General features: G+C 41.0%; 1 protein-coding gene across 1 annotated transcript; it reads right to left on the minus strand.

Moving 5' to 3' along the window:
• Window positions 1-439: 439 nt before the first annotated feature.
• On the minus strand, window positions 440-10247 carry LOC121282000 (pepsin A-like). Its single transcript, XM_041195315.1, has 8 exons — window positions 10053-10247; window positions 9390-9507; window positions 8485-8603; window positions 4874-5073; window positions 3571-3690; window positions 2342-2486; window positions 1465-1563; window positions 440-598 (listed from the first exon to the last, which is right to left on the minus strand). Exons 1-8 carry the CDS (start codon window positions 10245-10247, stop codon window positions 440-442), a joined length of 1155 nt encoding a protein of 384 aa, XP_041051249.1.
• Window positions 10248-16114: the final 5867 nt, after the last annotated feature.

Genomic DNA, 16114 nt, shown 5'->3' on the forward strand with positions numbered 1-16114 from the left:
AGCTGTATTCAGTTGACTCCTAGTGTCTGGGGAATTTATCATAGATCAGTCACACGGATATCTTTGTGTAGTGTGAGCACAAACTGGAGTGTATCTCAGTCACCTCCAGTGCTCATAGCAAAGTAAGAGATGAGAGCTATTAATGCATTTCTGATACTTTAATATTTATACTTTAATATTGTCCATAAATTTTTATCCAGTAATATTTTGCAAAGTACAACACTAAATAGATTCAGAGCCAAACAGGCAGCCCGCATGTTGCTTGGTTTAAAATCAAATACCTTCTTCTTCTGTGCAAATTCTTATCATTGTTTGAAATCATTGGTACCACCATGATGCCTGTTGCGTTTGGGAATTGTGAGGAATGTCGGGAATATTTGTAAATGTCAATCGGGGAGAGGTCGAGGAAGCAATTTAAACAAAGCCATGAATGAACAAATTAGACAGCCCGGGCAAAACCCATTCGTTTGTTTCCTCGGTCAAAAATGGAATAGTAGGCTCCAATGAAGACATCTCCAAGAATCCAGAGGTCTTCATAATCGGAAAGTGCCATCGTGCTAAATCCGCTTTGACAATATTTGTGTCCATGGTAATTGTACTGCAAGTAAAGTAATGAAGAACAAATCAATAGGTTTTCCTATATTTGTTTGCTTATAAGAATGCACTTGCTTTTATGACAAACTATATTACATACAAGCATACTACATTAGCAGGCAGGAGAAGAAGCATTTGCCCCAAACATCATGAAGACCAGAACATTCTAACATTTCTTAGAAAGCAAAAAAACTTTGCACAATGAATTACTTTGAAGCTAAAATGCCAATTGGCAAATACAGCAGAAACTTTCATGCAATTGGAATGCATGTTTGGCAACTGGATGAATTAACAGTTCACCTTTTTGTTGGTGGTGCTGTCTCAAGGAGTGATGTGGGTGAGAACCCTATTTGAAGAAGAACGGGAATAGACTTTCATTCTCAGGGCATGTGTGCTAGTGATTTGGGGAAAATGATTCAGCTGGAACTGCCACATGTTATGAGTGGACAACCAATCAGCCTGAGCCCCCACTCCTGATTACTGCGCTGGAATGTGTGCAAACGGGTAAAGACAGAGTTGGCCTAAAGTGTGGTACACTGTTGATTAACTCAACAAAACGTGCGGTCCTGACTCACAGTTTAAGCAAGAACCATTGGAGCATGTACTAGGGTCAGCAGGTAGCCACAGAACTGTACTTAAAGAGACTGAGTCTCACAGAACAATGGGAAGTTATTCAGCTAATTGTGCAGTTGTAATTCAACTAAAGTTGATGAAAGAAAGTGGAGTAGAAGAAATAATGAATAAAAGTTCCATGTAAGTATAAATATAAATGAGGTACAGCCATTGCACTGAAACCTTTACAAATATCAGACATCCTGAGATGATGAACAATGCTGTGGAGATTCTGGCAGCCTAAGGGTTAAAGCATACCTGGAGAACATATTGGTCAGGAGAAAGGTGGTACTCAATTCCATTGATGGTGAACGTGACATAGGGCATGGTGGGCAGGTTACCACAGTCCACACCAAGCTGTAGAACAGAGAAACAAGAGGTTAACAGTGGTATTATCTGGGACCACAGGTCTCATTTGTGTTTAAAATGAATTCTTGACTATGAGTTTGCTCTGAGCCTTTCCTTAATTTTAGCATAAGTGTAAATTATTGTAATGAATGCATCTGAGCCTCTTTTAATTTAGGGAACATAAGAAATGGGAGCTGGACTAGGCCATTCATCCCTTGAGCCTGCTCCACCGTTCAATAAGATCATGGCAGATCAGCTTGTGTTTCGAATTCCACATTCCCATCTACTCCTGATAACTTTTGATTCCCTTGCCTAACAAGAATCTATCTATCTATCCCTGCCTTAAAAATATTCAATGACCCCGCCTCCTCCATCTTCTGAGGCAGAGAGTTCCAAAGTTGCAAAACCCTCTGATAGAACTTTTTTTTCTCCAACTCCCCCAATTTTAAAACAATGACCCCTAGTTCTGGGCTCACTCACAAGAGGGAACACTCTTTCCACATCCACCTTGTCAAGACCATTCAGGGTCTTGTATACTTCAATCAAGTCACCCCTCATTCTTCTAAACTCCAATGGAAACAAGCCCAGTCTGTCCAATCTTTCCTCATAAGACAACCTGCTCATTATAGGTATTAATCTAGTAAACCTACTCTGAACCGCCTCCAACGCATTTACATCTTTCCTTAAATAAGGAGACCAAAACTGCACAATGTATTTAAGACCTTGTGTCGTTTAAGATTTAAGGTGAAATCATCTCCTTCTTATGATAAAATACAATGCAGGTTACCATAGAATAAAGTTGTGCTTCTGCACCAATCTTGTGCTGAATTCTCTGGATCGGTGAGACAGGGCCAATAATCAGAGAGGTGCCAGTATCGACAATGGCCTGACAACCGCTTTCACAAGCCACTACCTGGCCATTAACCTTCACACTAGGGAGGAAAAGGACATTCATGATTACGTGACCATTTTCAGAAATCTAAATGCCAACTGTTTATGGAGATTAATGTATGTGAATGTATGCATCGTATATCAAAATGGTTTCCAAATTGAATTCGGCCATTACACTTTCAGTAAATATACAATATAACACTTTCATTGTGCTTTTGAATCTGTTAATATGGTTGCTCTACTTTTATTATTCTCTCAACTATAAAATATTACTTGTCTTGCAATCTTTTGCCAGGTTCGTGTAGTTTGATTCTCACTTTTCTGGTTTGCATTTGACTCTAAGTCATCCAGTGTAGTGGCTTCAAAGTTTGCCTCTTGATGCTCATGTCCCTCCACAGCCTTGTCTAACTGTATCATTGTGATCTCCTCCAACACTAACAGCGTGCACTGTCCGCTCTATCTCCCATTTACTGTGCATCTTATGCTTGCTGATGGTGCCAGAGACATGATAGCTTTTTTTTGTTGAAAATTCTATTTCAAAACGTTCTTCATCCTCAAAAGTCAATTCCTTAACTGTGCTTTTAGTTACCTCCCTCTAATCACTCCCGAAATACCTGCTCCATCCACTGTTCAATCTTCATAGTGCCTATGGTTGTTCCAATAAATGAAAAGTGCTCCACCAATGCAGTGGTCGTTGGCTTGCATTTCAGCAACCCCAAAATGAATAAGGGACGCTGTCTTTATAAGGAGTTGGATCAATATCAGTTGAGTAGGGGTTGAGGGTTATAGAGTTATTGATCATGCTGTGTGATCTTCTAATCTGGTAGATGAGGAAGATGTAGAGAATCATCAGGAGGTATGGGGTGGAAGTCCATGAGAGCACAATGGTGTAGAAATTGAAGGTTAAATGAACTTCTCTTGATCTGAATTTGAATAACTCTGAATTATGCATTTCCCATCCAATTCCTAATATTTCTCTGTAACATGCTATCATGTTAAACTGCCCAGTAAATGCTGTTCAACACTTAATCTGTTTATCATTATGAATTATCTCAGCACAAAGCACATCTTTGCAGTTGAATTCAATTCTAGAACATAAGCATTTTTTAATGTTCATTTACTTACTTGTCCACAAGGATTTGCCAGTATCCTTCCACAGTGAGGGGAACCCAGTTAATGTTACCTGTGTAATGGTTTGGATCAAAACCACCAAATACAACTTCACTTCCTGATTGACCCTCATGTCTGTAAATCAAAAGTGAAAAGAAATTAAATCTGGAAGTGTGCAGGTTCACAATTTCTGTTACCTTTTGAAGATCATATCAGAATGGCCTTTTGTCAAAAATGTGTTTGAGAGTAGCTGTGAAGATGCAGGAAAGCGCGCTGTAAATCCTAGAGAATATAAAAACTATACAGTAGGATGTAGCTAAATCCTACAACAGAAGAGTGTAAATCCCCATGGTTTTAAATATTTACATTGTGATCTAGTCAGGTTTGGTTTGTTGTGATTGTGAATGAACTGCCTGAGCAGAAGGAAAGAGATTCAATCGTAACTTGCAAAAGTTGTTTGGACTCATACTTGAAAAGGGAAAACAAATACTAGGTTATGGGGAAACAGCAAAGGAGTGGGGCTAATTGGATAGTTCCCTGAAAGAGCTGGCACAAGCACAATGGGCCAATTAGTCTCTTAATGTGCTGCCTAATTCTACGATTCTCATCATTGAAGTCTACAGGGCTGGAATCAATGCTAGGGCGGTTTCACTGCCTAAGTTAGCAGGATGGACTCCCAGAATGACTGCTGGTGCAAGCCAGGTAGGAAATCTGGAACAGAACAGAAGAGGATTCTTAAAGGGGAAAAGAAATTCAAAGACATAAAATAATTTTTTTATGGAAGAGAGGCTTTTCATTGGCGGTGGGACCTCCAGGAAAAGCGAGGAGCCTAAAGGGATGTAGAGATGACCACTGCTAGCCTTTGCTCTCCTAACAGAGTTATTAGTTGCTTCCTACTTCTGCTGCATGATGTACTGCTGCAATATCCTGGATTCCAGGTTGAGGTTGGCCATACCTAAAGCAGAACAGAGGGAAATTGGCTGGTTTCCCTGAACCTGTCCCCTACCATCATTTAAATGCATTGAGTGGTCAACAGTCAAGTGATTAAGACCCCGTGACAGATGGGGCTGGGGGAGCTGGAAGACACTTTGCTCTGGTACAGATGGGGATGGTGATCTGACTACCGGCTTCCAATCCTTATCTCTCTTAATTTCCCAACACTGTGTCACCTACAGAATTATGCCAGAGAAAAATCCAGCTGATAACATTAATGGTGTTGATAAAGAGAAAATGGAAAGCAAAGGCAATGTTTGTGTAGATATTGTTGGGTGTTTGTCATGAAGAGATTAATTTGGGGGTCGTGAACATTATACTTCACCTGGTCAGATAAAATGCAAACATAAATTGCTCCACCAGATGCTCAGACATCATGTTTTCAAAAACAGTTGTTGCACCTGCAATGGCATAATCTGCATATCCCAATCCCAGAATTCCATCAAATTCAGCATAATAAAGAAAACTGCCAGGCTCAGTGATGCTTAAACCAAATTCTTGGTGGGTGATATCAATGTTGGATACCTAATTGAAAAGAAAACTGTTTAAATATTTTACAGTAGGTCATCCTGTCAGAAGGTCAAGTAACATAGGCCTGGTAGTAATGAACACATTGGGGTTGTGCCAGTTTCTTGGTCTCTGCTATTCCAAATTACACTCGCAAGGTGTAGAACCCCCTGCTGCCTGTTGCTAGGTGAATGCCTTCGGGATTGTGAAGACAGGGATACAGACTCCCTACACCAGAAGTTCCCACTCCAATGTCTCAATCAGGTTCTGGTGCATCACTGGACACCAACACATCTAGTGAGGTGAGGCACTGCAGTCTCCAAATGGGCAGATGTGGTCCCCAGCAGTCCAAGCCATTGAAGAAACACATCATGTTTTAAACATTTTCTGGAACACCACTTCTTCTTCCAGAGGCTGAGGAAGATATGTGATTTGGGAAATAAAGGGATAAAAGATTACTTTGATTTATACTTATGAAAGCTGTTTCTTTTGCTGTATTTTTCCAAAATCTTTAGCTTACACACTTGGCCTGTTTTTCTGGATGTGTTTTGTTAGAGATGAAGTTACTGTAGCCGATAAGCTTTGTATTTTTTTCCATTTTGTACTTTCCCATGAGCTTACTTGACTATGAGAATATGATGTGATGTGCTTTGCAGGGACACATTGAAGTCCATGAGCAGTCAAAATATACTCGGCCATGTAGCCAGCTGAAGCTGTATTGTGTATAAATGTGTGTTATTGTAACTGCTCTTTGAGAGATTCTATAGCTTAGCTCTTTTCTTTCGCTGCTCAAAATAAAGATTTTCTGATATTAACCATCTTTGTACTCCAAGTGGCTTTTCTTCCACAACATATGGAGGGACTGTCAGGGGAACCTTAGATAACCTTTCCCAAAATACCAGCTGGGCATCAGAGTTTCTGACTGTATGGGTCAGGTGTGCACCCAGAGTTGGCCAATTCTAGATTGATGCTGTAACACTGGCCCCAAAGTATCTTGGGGATGATGTGCCAAAAAAGGTGGACCAGAAAGTGATTGTAAATTAAAGAAAGAAGAAACTGCTACTTATGTAGAACCTTCAGATATTGTTCAGACATCCCAGTATCTTTTAAAGCCAGTGAATTATTTCTGAAATGCACTCAGTTACTACTTGAATCTGTGACTCAGGCGAGAGTGACCTAATGCTTAGACAAGTGTGAGCTGATCAGACAGAGCCATTGTGACTTTATTAAAGATAAGTCATGTCTGTATAAACAAGTTGAAACTTTTGAGGGACTAACCCTTAAGGTAGATTAGGTAAGGTCTATGGATGTTGTGCATCAGGACATCCAAAAGGCATTGGATGAGGTTCCACATGAGAGAAGATTAGTGAAAGCAAGGGCGTACTTTTGTGGTGGACTTTTAACTTTGGCTAGAAATTGGTTGGGAAGTAGGATGCAGACAGTGGAGATACAGGATACGTATGCAGACTGGTGGAATGTGACAAGTGGTGTTCTCTGGGAATCTGATCTGGAGCCTCATCTTTTCACCATAGTTAGATGAAGGAATTGAGAGTTGTATTAGACTGCAGGTTACATGGAGTTGGAGGGAAAGCAAGCAGTGCAGATTGCAGCACATTGTCGCAAGGGAACATAACCAGAATAAGTGAATGCGCCTGCTGAGTTCAATGTGGGTACATGTGAGGCCATTCACTTTGGACAGAAGGTAAAAGTGTATTTTCCAAATGGTGACAAATTAGGAATGGTAGAGGAGAGTGACTCGGGAGCCCAACATTACAAATTGTTAAAAGCCAGTTGGCAGGTACAAAAAAGAATCAGTAAAGCTGATGGATTGTGAGCCTTTAACACAATAATGATGAAATACAAAGGGAAGGAAGTTGTTCTTGAGGTTTGAACATCCTTGGTCAGACTCTCAAGGGCAATTAGGGATGAGCAATAAATGCTAGCCCAGCCAAGAACAGACACACACCGTGAAAGAATTAGTAAAAGAACACAATGTGGTACTGTTATTCAAGAAGGGAGGAAGGGATAAACCAGGGAACTAGAGGTCTGTTAAGTCTAACCTCAGTGGTGGGGAAGCTATTGAAAGCAATTCTGAGGGACAGAATTGATCTACACTCGGAGAGGCAAGGATTAATCAAGGACAGTCAGCGTGGTTTTGTTAAGGGGAGGTCATGTCTGACCAATTTGAATGAATTTTTCGAAGAGGTGACCAGGTGTGTAGATGAGGGCAATGCATTTGACGTAGTCTACTTGGACTTCAGCAAGGTTTTTGATAAGGTCCCGCATGGGAGACTGATAATGAAGATAAGAGCTCTTAGGATCCAAGGCAACTTGGCAAATTGGATCCAGAAATGACTGAGTGGCAGGAAGCAGAGGGTGATGGTCAAGGGGTGTTTTTGTGACTGGGAGCCTGTGTCTAGTGAGGTTCCACAGGAAGCGGTGTTGGCTCCCTTGCTGTTTGTGGTTTATATAAACGATTTAGACTTGAATGTAGGAGGGTTGATCAGTATGTTCACAGATGACATGGAAATTGGTGGGGTGGTAAATAGTGATGAGGATAACCTTAGGTTACAGGAGAATATAGACAGGCTGGTCAGTAGGGCTGATCAGTGGCAAATGGAATTTAACCTGGATAAGTGTGAGGTGAAGCAATTGGACAGGACAAACAAAGCGCGGGAATACATGATGAGTGGTAGGACCCTGGGAAGTATTTGGTGTGCATGCCCACTGGTCCCTTAAGGGAGTGCGACAGGCAGATGATGTGGTTAAGAAGGCATATGGGATACTTGCCTTTATTGGGCAAGGCATGGAATATAAGGGCAGGGAGTTTATGCTGGAACTGTATAACACTGGTTAGGCCACAGGAAGGATGTGATTGTGCTAGAGAAAGTGCAGAGGAGATTTACCAGAGTGTTGCCTGGGCTAGAGAGTTTTAGTTATGAGGAGAGATTGGATAGACTGGGGTTAATTTCTCTGGAGCAGCGGAGATTGAGGGGGGACACGATTGAGGTGTACAAAACTAATGAGGGGCATAGTTAGGGTAGACAGGAAGGAACTTTTCCCCTCGGTGGAAGGATCAATAACCAGGGGTCATAGATTTAAGGTAAGGGGCAGGAGGTTTAGGCAAATCCTTTCACCCAGAGAGTGGTAGGAACCTGGAATTCTCTGTCTGAAGGGGTGGTAGAGGCAGAAACTCTCATAACATTTAGGAAGTATTTGGATGTGCACTTGCGATGACATAGCATACAAGGCTATGGGCCTTGTGCTGTAAAATGGAATTAACATAGTTAGTACTTGTTAGATTGGTGCAAATTCAATGGGCCGAAGGGCTTTTTTCTATGCTGTAGACCTCTATGACTATATGACAGTCTGCAACACTGATTTCTCTATGGGCCCCTCAGACATGGGAAATCAGCTAGTTTGACTTACTCTGACAGTGTCATATCCCAGTACACCAGTCATTCTGCCTGTACCATATTGGATAGCAAGGTACTTGTTTGAAAGGCGAAATGTTGAGGACGCTTGTGGATTAAACTTGCAATGATCACCTACAAGAAAAGCACATCTTATCCAGTTAGTTTCATTAGATTACAGTGTTCATTTCAATACAACAACAATTTGGCCTGGACGAATGTTGTGGAGATGTAATCAAATCCCACCAGAACAACTGGGCAATTTAAATTCAATTAATTACAAATAAATATGGAACAAAAAGCGAGTATTAGTATTGGTGACTATAGAACTACAGGATTACCATAAGAACCCATTCCCCCTCCCTGCTTCAACACTAATACTGAGCAGACAGTATAACTCAGGTCTGCCAGCTCCAGGTCAATTCAGGAGGTTGTTCTCGTATAGCAACCGTTTTGTTTGCCCAGTTTCGTTCATTTCGAAATAAAAACTTGATGATCTGTGGAAATTATTTACATTCTTCTAATATTTCATTGGTTGGTTGTAACATTGATGACTCAGCGAGTAGTAGGTCATGAACACAATGTGCTTGGAAAATAAGAGGCACAGGACTTCCTGCTTTAGATTACTGACCTGGAGATCTAAGCTATAACATACAAAGTTGGATCCTGAATCAACCCAGCTCCCACCTTCTTTTGGATACAAACTATTCCTGATCATGCAATGGCTAAAGAAATTGAAGCAACCAATTATTTGAATTACACAACAGCGAATCTAAGTGAGAATTTAGTGCTTAACAATTGCATTATAAAATCATAATGAAGCAAATTGGAGTTGAAAAGAATTAACTGCATCACCTGTAAGGTTCTGTGTACCACAATTTGCAATTATGAGAATTCCTTCTATGGTCTCGATTTACTTACGGCATGCTGGACTAGAGCAGTAACCCGATGGGACCCAAAGATTTGAAGAGCCAGTATCAAAGATGACAATGAAACTCTGAGGTGGAGTCCCGATGCTGATTGTTCCGTAGTATGACAGCTGTCAGGAAATTAAAAGGAAGATGTGAAATTAGAAATGGATCTGGTTTTCAGACAAAGTACAGTAGAGATGTGTTACAGATCCGATGTGTTTAAGCATTGAGTTTTCTAAAAGCTTAGTTTAGGAAGTGCGTTTAACCCAACCATAATGGGAACGAATTTTGCATTCATTTTACAATTTAACTGCCCCTGCAGTTTAATTAAAACAAATTAGATTTCCAAATGCTTAACAAAGCTTTTTAAAGGCGACAGGGCTACTTTTGGCAAATATTCCACTGGTTTACGTAATGTGGAATGGGAGCAAATCAGCATTTAGTAAAATATGTAGGAATGGCAAGGGGCTATTTTCAGTTTCAGTGATACACTCACTTAGCGCTGTGCTAAAATATATCTATTGCAAAATGTATGCCAGCAATATTTGCTGTACTTTTAGATTTCAGATACCGGTGGCAGGATTAATGAAGGACAGAATGCCGTCAAATCAATCAGGATGACCATTTCTATTCTATTTGCTGCTCTTCCTTAAAATCACTACAGATTACTTACATCCAGGTAGTTCAACAGTGACTCTGTTGACCCTGATGAGTCCTGCTGGGATGGCCCACGGTACTTGGAAAGGGGATTGTATGGGTGTTTCTTCAGGAAATCCTCAAGTAAACCACGTTCCGCCAAGATATTGCGGACAGTTTTACCCTTAAATAGTTTCACTCTGCAAGGATAGGAGTGAAAGTGGGTCAACATTTGGGCAAATATGTCCTTCTATATTTTTCTCTACACCTGACAGTGTCATGCACACAGGCTATGTTCAGTTTCGTAAACAAAAGTAACATATACACAAAACAGAGATTAATGTAAGAAGGGATAGATACAAAAGAACGTACAGATTAGGAGCAGGATTAGGCCATAATAAGCACAACTATTTCCAAAATGGGATTATTAATATCTGACATTTTCTGTTTAAATAACAGCTTCATGGATTGAGATGCATGCTGATTGTTTGTGGAGCACTGAGAAGGGATTTTTTTTTCCTTTTCAGAATGTACTATTTGTCCCTGAATCCCCACATTCTCTCCAATTCATGTTCAGCGAAAGTTCTATAGACACTTCACTTAATGTCTGCTATATTCAGGCTTTTTCTTGTGGATATTGGTAAAAAAACTTCTCATAATAATTACAACAAAATTGTCCCCTCAGAAAAATATTCCATACCCATGACAAATTTCATCAATGTTGGCCAATCTATTAGAAATGCAAAAACAATAATGTTGCAGAAAGAAAATCAATCCTATTGATCTTTAGGAGCCCAATTACACAGGGAACGTTCCTTCCACCTACTCAAAATGGACTTTGATGGCAAAAGACCACTTGTATCTTCTCAAATATAATAGGTATTCTAAGTAATTCTCGTGTGTCCTGGGGCCTTATTGAGGCTACAATATGAAAAGTGTGTATGCTATCTAGTACACAAAATGCAGTTGGCTGCAACACCCCAGGCATGAGGGACTAAGGGAAAAGCTAATGGAAGCCTGCTCATCCAATTTTCTGATCTGTCATAGTCATTTTATAACTATGTAACCAGGAAATTGACAGGAAGATTGGGCACAAAGACAAATCAGCCCATTAAGCACACAGGCATTAAAGAACTTGTCATGAAGAGGTACAGAAAATAATCAGAAAGGCTAATGGCACGCTGACCTTTATATCTAGAGGACTAGAATAGAAGGAGGTACAAAACATGCTTCAGTTATACAAATCCCTGGTTAGGCCACACCTGGAGTAATATAGGCACCACACCTATGGAAGGATATATTAGCCTTGGAGGGAGTGCAGCATAGATTTACCAGAATGATACCTGCATTCCAAGAGTTAAGGGGACATTACACAAACCAATCATGTATTCCCTAGAATTTAAAAGATTAAGAGGCAATTTGATCAAAGATTTCAAGATATTAAGGGGAACAGACAGGGTCGATAGAGAGAAACTATTTCTGCTGTTTGGGAAGTCAAGGACTAAGGGGCTAATCTAAAGATTAGAGTCAAACCTGTCAGGAGTGAAATTAAGAAACACTTCTACACACAAAGGGCCGTAGAAATTTGGAACTCTTTTCCACAAGTGGCAATTGGTGCTAGGTCAATTGTAAATTTTAAACCTGAGATTGATAGAGTTTTGTTATCCAAAAGTATTAAAGTATATGGGTCAAAGTATGGAGTTAGGTCATAGGATGATCCGTGATCTCACTGGCTGACAGAACAAGCTGGAGGGGCTCAATGTCTATTCCTGTTTCTATGTTCCTCGTGGAAGAAAAGAGATTCTGAATTGAAATGTTCAAAGCAAACTCAAAACATTTTGATGACATTATCATCTTCCATCTGTGAGGAAAGAGTCATATTATATCTAACTTCAGAACCAAGACTCCGATCATAGGTTCTTACCTGATTCAACATTCAGAGAGCTGAATGCAAGCGAGTGCAAAGAGCCACCACTTCATCTTTGTCCCTTGGTGTAGTGAAATGACTCCAAAAGGGAAATATCAGATGCTCCTGCAAATGGGTTCTAGTTGTTGCTGCTTTTATAGTGGTCCGAATCAATCCATTCCATTGTCTTTAGATGTGGATAACAGATTAGGCAGTTAAGAGTTTTTCCATAATTGGTAGATATTAAACTTGATGACCTTGTTGGAGAAGCAGATATTGCTGACAAATTAAGTGACCTCAAACCCCAAAATTACAATTTGAAGCATTATTAAATAGCAATGACTTTTATTAATACAATTATAACTGATAAAGATATTAAACTTTTATTTACAAACTGATGATAAATGCTCCGTCAAATTACTTGGGTGTTGCAATTTGAACATATAGCCTCAGAGACTGATAAGCAATGAATTTGTGTCTGGATGACATTGAGCTTATTTTTGTATATGGTCAGTTGACTGCTCTGTGAAGCACCCATTGAATGGGCATTTGTCCCAAAATTCATAGCATGTTGACAGCATTAGGACAAAAAGGATGTTGCAATCTGTAATAAATTGTTGCTTAAATTTTGGTGATTCATGTAATGAGATCACGTGTGCTTTCAGATTTTCTTTTCTGATATGTAAGGGTCAGAAATACACAGGTTGGCTGTGAATGTTGCTGCTACAATGTCATGTGTATGTTGTTTTTTATCACCATAGTTCTTATTTAATGATCGTAATGAATTGATACAAATTTTGGGAAGCCATTCATGTGCTAACCAGATGAGCCAAACACCATGGTAGCCTCTCTCTCCACCACCTGCGCACTGTGGCTATGTTGCATACTATCTACAAGATGCACTGAGGCAACTCACCAAGGCCTTTTCAACAGCATCTTCCAAATTGACAACCTCCCCCACCAAGGAGAACAAGGACAAGAGATGAATGGGGTCCTGCCAAATCTCACAAAGAAAGTGCAACACAGCAGTGACAAGCCGACAGCTGCAGAGACAGAGTTTATAAAAAACAGTGACTGCTCTTAAAGCAGCAATAAATTTAGAAGGGTAAATACAAGAAAAATGGCCATGGACACAAAATTATAAGAGATCCCAGAGAGAGGGCGACTCCGCGGTAAGCCAAACACCTAAATTCATCATTACCTGGAAAGCCAATCAGAAGTGCAGTCCCCTTGCAGTCAGTCACAATGCTGCAGGTCAGACATGTCGATCCATTCAATCCCATTTCAGATGACTGGTCTCAGTATGTCAAATGCCTAGCGATCATTTTTTACCACTAACCACATCATGGGGGAGGAGAAGAAGAGAGCGATTCTTTTATCCTCATGAGGGAGCAAAAGGTATCGGCTGATCTGCAACCTTATGTCATCTTGCGCCCCAGACTCGAAGACTTTTGATGAGTTAATATAAACTGTACAGAGCCACCTGAAATCAAAGTCCTCAGTTACTCAGCAGCACTTCAAGTTCAACTGAAGGAATAAGCTGCCTATGTGGCCATTTCAATGGCATTAGCTGAGCAGTGTGAATTTGGAATGTCCATTAGTGATATGTTGAGATGGGCTGATATGCTGGATTGGAAATGATGTTATCCAAAGGTGTTTGCTAGCCGAACCTACTCTTGACGTCAATAAGGAATTAGAATGAGCTACCGTGATGGAGAGTGCTGTTAGAAATTCCAAAGTTATAGAGATACACAAGATGGCGTCGTCCATCTAGTCAAGCGGGATAATCCGGCAACAAAAGGCTTGAAAACATCAGATTCCATAGAAGTGCGGGAAATACTCTCTAGCTCCAGACTATTGAAAAGCAATGGCAGTGCAACGAAAACCCTTAACGTGGATGAGAGAAATACATCCAGACTCCAGTGAGCGAAAACCAACTCAAACAAGTCGAGATGCTTTTTCTGCCAGCGCTCTGGCCCCATAATGTGACACTGCAGAGAAAGGCTAAAACAGCACTATAAAGGCAGAAGCAAAATCGTGAAATATGCCTCATGGAAGAGCCAGAAGAAATAGAATCAGACATCCATTCATTATATAGCCTCACAGAAGGTAGAACTGAGCCAATCCAAGTAAACATTACAGTTAACGGACATCCCATTAAGATGGGAATGGATACAGGAGCGGTGATGTCCATCATTAGAGAGCATACATTTGGATATCTGAGTAAAGGAACCCATCCTTTGAAGTTAGAAGTTTCGGACACAAAGCTGAGGACATACGTCGGTGAAGAAATAAATATGAAAAGGGTATGATAAGTCAATTTGCAGTATGAGGAACAGTCGGCAAAATGACCCCTATTTGTAATGTCAGAGCAGGGGACCGAGTTTCCTTGGAAGAAGCTGGCTGGGAGAGATAAATCTTGAGGGCCCGCTAAGCTCTCAATTCGATCCAGAAGTGTTTCTGCAGGAAAAAATGAGCACACAAAGACCAAATGGGAGAAGCCCATAGAATCACAGAATCACAGAATCACAGTGCAGAAGAGACCCTTTGGCCCATCGAGTTGCACCGATACGTGAGAAACACCTGACCTACCTCCCTAATCCCATTTACCAGCACTTGGCCAATAGCCTTGAATGTTATGACGTGTGGAATGCTCATTCAGGTAATTTTTAAAGGATGTGAGGCAACCCGCCTCCACCACCCTCCCAGACAGCGCATTCCAGACTCTCACCACCCTCTGGGTAAAAGGTTTTTCCTCACATTCCCCCTAAACCTCCTACCCCTCAACTTGAACTTGTGCCCCCTCGTGACTGACCCTTCAACTAAGGGGAACAGCTGCTCCTTATCCATCCCGCTCATGCCCCACATAAACTTGTACACCCCGATCAGGTCACCCCTCAGTCTTCTCTGCTTCAATGAAAATAACCCCAGTCTATTAAATCTCTCTTCATAATTTAAATGTTTCATCCCAGGCAACATCTTAGTGAATCTCCTCTTCTTCCCTCCAGTGCAATCACATCCTTCCTATAATGTGGTGACCAGAACTGCACACACTACTCCAGCTGTGGCCTCACCAAGGTTTTATACAACTCCAACATGACCTCCCTACTTTTGTAATCGATGCCTCGATTGATAAAGGCAAGTATCCCATATGCCTTTTTCACCACCCCCACTAACATGCCCCTCCGCCTTCAGAGATCTATGGAAACACATGACAAGGTTCCTTTGTTCCTCAGAACTTCCTAGTGTCACGCGGTTCATTGAATACTTCCTTGTCAAATTACTCTTCCAAAGTGTATCACCTCACACTTTTCAAAGTAAATTCCTTCTGCCACTTATCTGCCCATTTGACCATCCCGTTGGATGGGCAGTGAAAAATTGAGCGTAATTATTACTTTAATGGCCTTAATAGGCCTTTTCATTGTGGGAAGGCGCGCATTCGATTTCTGTGCGCTCCTGCTATCCGAAATTCCGCACGAGTCCGTAATGACTTCAAGACGCTTGGCCGACCACACCACATGTCGCTTTATGCTCGTTAGTGTCGGGCACACACCTGAACCCCCCTACCGAAGAGTGAAAAATTCAGGCCTATGTATCCATGAATTCATTCAAGCTGGGCAGTTAATAGGAATGTAGTGGGAGTCAGGGACTGTGTAGTCAGGGGGATTGACACAGCTCTCTGCAGCCAAGAGCGGTATTCCAGACAGCTGTGTTGCCCGCCCAGTGCCAGGGTTTGGGACGTATGCTGTGGGCTGGAGAGCAACTTGTAGTGAGGAGGGGAAGATCCAGCTGGCGTGATCCACATTGGTACCAACAGCATTGATAGGGCTAGGAAAGAGGTTCAGCTTCTTATGATTATGAGCAGCTCGGGGCTAATTTAAAAAGCAGAGCACCTTTTTTCAAGAAAAGAGGGAGACAGACAGCAGGAAACTGCAGTTCAATTATCTTAATATCTGTCATAGAGGAAGTGCAAGAATCCATTATTAACAAGGTTTTAACAGGATACTTCGACAATCATAATCTGATCAGGTAGAGGCAACTTGAGATGTGGAAGAGAAATCATGTTTAACTATTCTATTAGAGTTTTTTTTGAGTAAGTAACATGCAAGGTGGATAACAGGGAACCTGTAGATTTGGTGTACTTGGATTTCCAATAGGCATTTGATAAGGTGCCACATCAAAGGTCACTACAG

This window comes from Carcharodon carcharias, chromosome 9 (genome assembly GCF_017639515.1).
Source record: "Carcharodon carcharias isolate sCarCar2 chromosome 9, sCarCar2.pri, whole genome shotgun sequence".
In the NCBI taxonomy this organism is placed as follows: Eukaryota; Metazoa; Chordata; class Chondrichthyes; order Lamniformes; family Lamnidae; genus Carcharodon; species Carcharodon carcharias.

Coding starts and splice junctions, on each gene's coding strand:
- LOC121282000 (XM_041195315.1), bottom strand. CDS start 10,247: ATGTTGACCCACTTTCACTCCTATCCTTGCAGAGTGAAACTATTTAAG. Junction 3,691..4,873: donor TTTGCATTTTATCTGACCAG/GTGAAGTATAAT, acceptor TTTGATTTACAG/ACATGAGGGTCAATCAGGAA. Junction 599..1,464: donor CTGACCAATATGTTCTCCAG/GTATGCTTTAAC, acceptor CTTTACTTGCAG/TACAATTACCATGGACACAA.